Consider the following 7,145-nt stretch of genomic DNA (forward strand, 5'->3'; position numbering starts at 1 on the left):
TAGGCCAATAGAGGAGAGTTTACGGGCACCTGCCCCACAGCAGATGGACGACCAGTCCCAAGTGGATTTCAATTATGCCATTAATAGCTTTTAGAGTTCATTTTAAGTTAAGCATTGCATACGTAAGGTTAGGAAGGAAAAAAAAACTGGCTGTAAGTGGAAGGTAACTTCTACAAAACCCGCGAGCAATGATTGTAATTAGGAAAGGACTGATTGGGTTATGACTGGTTGAAATAGGAAAGAAATGTTTGGTCATCCTTAAGACAGCTTGTCTCAAGACACCTCTGATTCCTTGGAAATATTTTACTCCAGGTAATGAGTAATGATGGAGATACCATCATGGAGGAGTCGGTTACCTCGGCACGTGTGGAGTCTTTACCCCGTGCTTATTTATGTTTATGGATAGTACTTTTAAGTTTATCCTAGAGGAACCGCCCGGTTGTATAGGCAACTGGTTTTGGCGTATGGGCGCCCGGACTTTGGGTGAAGACTTTCCACCCCGGATATATAAATAAGACCCTTGTATAGGTGGTCTTGAGACAAGTTAGTACTGGTCAGTGATACCTTAAAATGACAGTACCTTGTCTTAAGTTTAAAGATGTCCGTTTTGTGAAAGAATGTCTTCAATGCTGTTTTCAAAGGTAGTCTTAAGGAAATGCAGTTTGAAAAGTTAAAAAAGAATCATTATTTTAATTGTGAAAAGAATGTGGTAGTAATTAAACAACAATAGAATCATGTGTGAGTGCGGGGTGGTAAGTGGGGATTGACTAAGGTTGTCAATCACAGACGGGTGGACCTGATTAGTCAGGTAACTATCCATTCCCGCGCACTAAAACGATTAGAAACTTGTTCACTTGGACAAGGAATCCACCAGCGACTGTGCGCTCACATATGCTAGAGGGAAAAAAGCGTTGGCTAAGGAAACCTTAATCTAAAGGATGAAGATTTAGGGCCGGAATTTTTTTTAGGGTCCCGTTTCCTCTGCGAGATAGGACTAGGTCTCTTCTAGGGTTATAAACCTAAACCATTGTCAATGGTAAGGGTGAATTCCCTGGAACTTTCCTTGTTTAAAGACTTTGACCTTAGTAGGCCTAGAGACCTGTCAAAGGTTCCATCTCGGTTTTGGTGTCGGCGGTTTTGGAGCCTTACATGCATCTAGCAAAAATTGGGCTTAGAGCTGACCTAAGTATACAAAGGAGTGAGGTAAACCAAGTGACTTGAGAGTTGGAGGTCTATTGAGGGTGGGAGAGGGGAGGACTCCGATGGCTGCAAGCACTACTCTCAGAATGGTGAGAACATGGCCAACGTCCAAACTCCACAACGCCACTCACCAAATCCTGCACCGCGATGTACAAGGTTCCACTGACCAATATCAACACTCCGGACAGCTTACCAGTGACATCATTGATGAGATGCAAAATCACCTCGTCCGCATCCTCCAACACTACATTCAAGATTTGGCACACCGCCAGCGTCAAATTTTGCAGTGGCAGCACAATCGTCACCGTGATCACAGACACATGATTGGAGAAAGCTACTGCCTATATATATAAGCCAACACCGGTCAGAATGGCCAAGAAAAGTCCAGGACCTTCATCTCATATGGAGATCCCTGCAGCCCTTGATATTGGTCCTCATGCACACCAGCTCATGCTACCCACTTCATATAATCCTGCAAACAACCTTCTAAAGCATCACCCCAACCCAACTTGCTCCCTGTCTGCAACAAAGGCCTTCTCTTCTCCAGAATACTTGGCTCTCATGAGTAGTAGTGCCCACTTCACCTGCAAATCCCCACCCCTGTTCAACTCTTATCTTTTCCTCTCCTGCCGCTGCTTTCTCCAGTCTCTGCGGCCCTTTGGCCTTCCATTTGCAAAGTATGGGAGGCCCGTGATAAGCACGAGGGTTGGATATACAAAAGGGAGCACCATTTAGAGGCAGATCTTCTCTCTCTCTCTCTCTCTCTCTCTCTCTCTCTCTCTCTCTCTGTGCGTTGTTGGACACTCTGTCTCTCGGTGTCGCATCTGGGGAGGGCTGGAGCCTCCCCATCATCCGCGTGCGCGGACGATCGGGAGCCTCCAGCCCTCCCCCCTTTTTTGGAGACATTTGCATTCCAAAAAGTACAAACATACAACATTCCCTTTAGAGCCGAGTCACGCTTTGTTGCATCTAGGAGATTAATTACGTTTAGGGGAGAGCTTTCTAAACAATTAGTCCCACTAGCGCATAAAAAGTGGACACTTTAAAGTGAATTGGCTAAATATGAAAGAAAAGGGAAACGTGCAAGTGGAGATATGAAAATGGTACAATTTTGATTGGTTAGTATCATCGAAATGCACGTAGTGCTTGGAGAAAAAGAAATATTTGCAACTCTACTACAAAAAAGGAACGCGTCCCCTTAATCTTACTAAAAACAAATTCCAAAAGTGTGACTACTATTTAAGAAGGCCTCCCTCATACCACTAATCTCATACCACTAATCTCGGCTCTTACTATAGATTCCTTTTTGAAATTAACTAAGGCTGGGTTCAGACTGCGCAGCGGCACAATCGGCAACATTTGCTGCAGCAATAGTGTACGCAACGGGTTCACAGTGGGCAGTGGCAGAGGGTGTCCTTACTTGCCAACGCACGGCACAAGCTTGCAACGTCTCTTCCGACCCAAAACCCCCCTCCCCCCCCATGGCGCTTCCACCCTCCACGTAGGAGAGAGGGACCCCTTGCCTTTAGCGTTCCAAAGGAAAGCCCTTTTCCCAAATTAAGGAAATCCCTTCCCCACCCCTCCTAAAAAAAAAATAAACGGCTCTCCAAGTTGCAACGTTCACAAATCACCCCCCCCCCCCCCCCCCCCCCCCCCCCCCCCCCCCCCAACCCCCGCACCCCTTTTCAACTCCTTATAAAAATGGCAAATTAGCCTTTCAAGCTTTGTCACATCAACACAGAGATCAAGGAGGTCATGCCCTTTCTCATTTGAGGTGCATCCACACAGTAAGCTCTCTGTTTTGCATTTGAAGGCCTCTTCAAGCAAGCTCAAGGCCATGGTCATTTACATTTGAGGGCTTTTCATGCATAATGAGTTTTCTTAAGATTCCAAATTTATTTCACATGCTGTTTATTTTTTATGCTCTATGAGGTACCAACATTTTTTAAATGGCGTTCTTGTAGGGTTGAAGTGTTACGAGGCCGACGGAAGTGCAAATCAATTCATTAAGGTTGCTATGACTTTTGCGATTCGCACTTTCATGCATTGATCTCAACTTTGTGTGCATATCTTTAACATTGTTTTTTTTTTTTTTGCGTTGTAGATACCATGGACTCCAACCCAAATCAATTTTTCGACTCTCAACGTGAAGACGACGACCCTATTCTTTCCCAACCTCCATTTTCTCAATCCACTTTCTATCCATTTCCCCACCCTTCTTTCCATATGCCACCTCATGGCTACCAAGCCATGATGAACTCTCCCTCCATCTCTCCAAATTCTCCCTTTATGTTTAGACCCCCGAATTATGGATCTCAAATTCTACCACCTCATCCCTCTCCTTCTCTAAATGCTCATAGCTCACATTCTCCTATGGCTACAAACCCTTCTCATCTCTCGCCCCCTTTGAGTGCCACTAGTCCTAACTCCAATATGGAGTCCGCCCCGGATCATGTGGCATCCACTCCATCACCCAACCCAACCCCTAATCCCATGCGAGCTTCACAACCCAAGGCAAGCCGTGCCAAATCGTCGAAGAGGAAGGAAGTCACCAACGAGGAGGTTGTGCTACAAAACCAAACCGCAACAAAGAAGCCCAAAGCCTCGAAGAATAAGAGCACCGTCGACTTGGAAGATGATGATGACGGCGACAACAAGAAAAGCAAGTGGAAAGATTGGTGGGTGGACCAACTCATTCATATCCGGGGGGGCATGAATGAGGAGTTCAATAATCCCGAGAAGCAAGGGATTAATTTATGGGCAAAGGTGGCTACTAAACTAGCCGCCACCTACCCTGACTTTGATAAAGATAGTGAAAGTTGCCGTAAAAAGTGGCAAGCAGTATTGCAACAATACCGTTAGGATAAAGCCCATAACTCAATTTCTGGTAATGATAGGAGGCATATATGCAAATGGTTTGACATAGTGGATGAATACTACCACACCAGAGCCACTGTTACGCCTGTTAGCCACGCTTCTTCATCAACAATGAAGGATGTTACCCCAACAACTGGTGACACCTTAGAAGAACACTCCTCCCCATATCAAGAGAAGACCCAACCCACCATGTCCTCAAGCCGAAAAGTTGCTCCGAAGTATGAGGAGTCCTTGGCCGAGATGGAAATATCCAAGGAAATGGCTCTCTATTGTGCATGGTTGTGTTCTTTAGCCATTTATGAATTGCTAAAGGAGCCCAGCCTGGCAATGATGAGTCCATAGTGCAAACTTGGTTGCATGTTTGTGAGAGCATGGCACGATCTGTAAGCCTCAAGAAGATTGCCAACCGAAGGAGGGGCCATGAACGACGGCGAACGTGGGCATACCCACGTTCACAAGGCTTTGTCCGATGCTATCTCCTAAGTGCTTATAATGCTAGCATGTTCAAGCGTCGTCTAAGGGTCAACAAAGAAACCTTCAATTACCTTTGTGGGAAGCTTGCACCTTTCATGCAGAAGAAATCCACAAACTTTCGCAAGAGTGTGCCTATAGAAGATAGAGTAGCCATCGCTCTTACCAAACTTGCTACTAGCGATGGACTCTTGGGCCTTGGTGACACTTATGGATGTGCCAAAAGTACATCTTGGGGAATTGTACTTGATTTTTGCAAGGCAATCGTGAAATCTGGCCTTAGGGATATGTACATCAGATGGCCTTCAAGCTCTCGACTTGCAACATTGGCGCGTGAGTTTGAAGCAGCAAGAGGAATCCCCTTTGTTGTTGGTGCGATAGATGGTTCGCACATTCCCATCATTGCACCAAGGGAAAACCATGTCGACTACTTCAATCGAAAAGGTTTCCACTCTATTTTGCTGCAACTAACAATATCTGCTAATTGTTCAATATGGAATTTTGATATTGGATGGGCCAGATCAATGCATGACTCTAGAAGTGAGCTAGGTCAAAGATGTGCAAAAGGGGAACTAGGCAACTACTATCTAGTTGGTGATTGCGCTTATCTGGCATGGCCATATATGCTAGTGCCTTTCAAAGGGTGCAAGGAAGGGTTGTCACGTCTCAAGTACTACTGGAATTTCATTCAATCAAGTACAAGGATGCCAGTTGAGAGAGCTTTTGGAATGTTGAAGGCAAGGTTTAGAATTTTGTTAAAAAGATGTGACATGAATCTATGCTATGTGCCAGATCTTGTAGCAGCTTGTCTTGTGCTCCACAACCTTTGTATTTTCCATGGAGAATCTTTTGATATGGAGTGGGTGAGGGAGGCAAAAGCAGAATTGGTGGGTCACGGTGGACGTGCGGTAGAGGATCGACGAGCAGGTGCTACATACATGATGGAGCTTATGGCAACACGGGATGTCGGAATAGAGGAGGCTATGGAGCGTGCACAATGCAGCGATGAAGGAGGCTCCAATGACCTTGGAGTAGGATCCGAGAGGAGGGACAATATTGCAAAGGCAATGTACAAAGAGCATGCACGGATGAATGTCCAAGAATTTTTTGGAAATGAGGCTTTGGAGGAAGTAGATTCATCATCATTTTCAAGTTAGAGCTTTTGTAACAAATGCATTCAATTTAATAATTTTTATGCTATGGTTTGTACTATGATTTATTGATGCAAATGTTAAATGCTTCAACCTTTCACTCTTTGTTCCGCCGCCGCCCAATGTTTACACAAGCCGGCGGAAGAAAATCGAGTGACTTTTTCTTCCACCCTCTATGTGAACAAATGGGTGGTGGAAGTGTGCATTATGGAACTCTACCACCAGGAAAAGCTACTTTTAGAGGGTCTCTTCCGCCGCCTCAATGTGAACCCAACCTAGGTAAATGGAATGTTGAATGGCCAAGTAAGCGGCTCTCCTCTCTCTGTCGCGACGTCCGACCCTCACTTCATATGAAAAAAAGGGAGGGGCTAGAGCCTCCCGATCATCTGCGAGCGCAAGGATGATAGGGAGGCTCTAGCCCTCTCCTTCTTTTGAGAAATTTGCCTATAGCAGTGTTCGAGAAAGTTCAATTTCACAAACATACAACATTCCCATTAAGATAGACTCTTTGTTGAAATTAAAACTCTCCTCCAAGATCGGCATGTCCCAAATGAGATTGCTCATGTGAGACCCCCTCGCCCTCCATGTCTCTTGTGCAACCTCCCAGTGCAAGTCAATTGCTCTCTCTCTCTCTCTCTCTCATGTTCGATGACCAAATAAGCGGTCCTCCTCTCTCTCTCTCGGGACATCCGACCCTTGCTTCATCTCAAAAAAAAAAGGGAGGGACTAGAGCGTCCCCATCATCCGCATGCACATGGACGATGGGGAGGCTCGTACCGTCCCCTTTTTTTTGGAGATATTTACTTGCAACATTGTTCAGGAGAATTCAATTTCACAAACATATTGAAACATTCCCTTTAGGATAGATTCCCTTTTGAAATTGTAACTCTCCTATAGACCTGACATGTCCAAAACCTTGGAGCTGAGATTTAGATGAGATTGCGGGTGTGAGGCCTAGACGCCCTCCATCAATCTCTTGTGTAGCAGCTCCCAGTGCAAGCTACTCTCTCTCTCTTTCTCTCTCTCTCTCTCTCTCTCTCTCTCTCTCTCTCTCTCTCTCTCTCTCTCTCTCTCTCTCTCTCTCTCTCTCTCTCTCTCTCTCTCTCTCTCTCTCTCTGTGCGTCCGGCCCTTGCTTCATCTAGAAAAAAAAGGGGGGCGCTGGAGTCTCCACATCATCCGCGCGCATGCGGACGATGGGGAGTCTCCACCCCACTCGTCGCCCTTTTTTTTGAGACATTTGCTTGCAGGTAGTGTTCAAAAAAATTCAACTTCACAAACATATAACATTCCATTTAGGATAGATTCCCTTTTGAAATCATAAATTTCATCCTCGCCCGACACATCCCAAACCTTGGAGCTCAGATTTAGACAAGAATGCCATGGCCCCCATTCTACAATCAACCATCACTCCATCAAAGAAGTTAAATTCAAAGTAAACATCTGCT

The 7,145-nt window shown here is 45.4% G+C and overlaps 1 protein-coding gene and 1 pseudogene across 1 annotated transcript; both read left to right on the forward strand.

The window, feature by feature from the left end:
* Positions 1–3,309: 3,309 nt before the first annotated feature.
* LOC147453113 (uncharacterized) lies at positions 3,310–4,419 on the forward strand (annotated as a pseudogene).
* Positions 4,420–5,276: 857 nt separating this feature from the next.
* On the forward strand, positions 5,277–5,705 carry LOC147453114 (uncharacterized). Its single transcript, XM_086519089.1, has one exon. The coding sequence runs from the start codon at positions 5,277–5,279 to the stop codon at positions 5,703–5,705; it is 429 nt and encodes a 142-aa protein (XP_086375215.1).
* Positions 5,706–7,145: the final 1,440 nt, after the last annotated feature.

This window comes from Adiantum capillus-veneris, chromosome 8, assembly GCF_014529385.1.
Source record: "Adiantum capillus-veneris isolate H3 chromosome 8, ASM1452938v2, whole genome shotgun sequence".
NCBI lineage: Eukaryota > Viridiplantae > Streptophyta > Polypodiopsida > Polypodiales > Pteridaceae > Adiantum > Adiantum capillus-veneris.

Bases quoted from the DNA above. Each gene is read 5' to 3' on its own strand.
- LOC147453114 (XM_086519089.1), top strand. From the start codon at position 5,277: ATGTTGAAGGCAAGGTTTAGAATTTTGTTAAAAAGATGTGACATGAAT.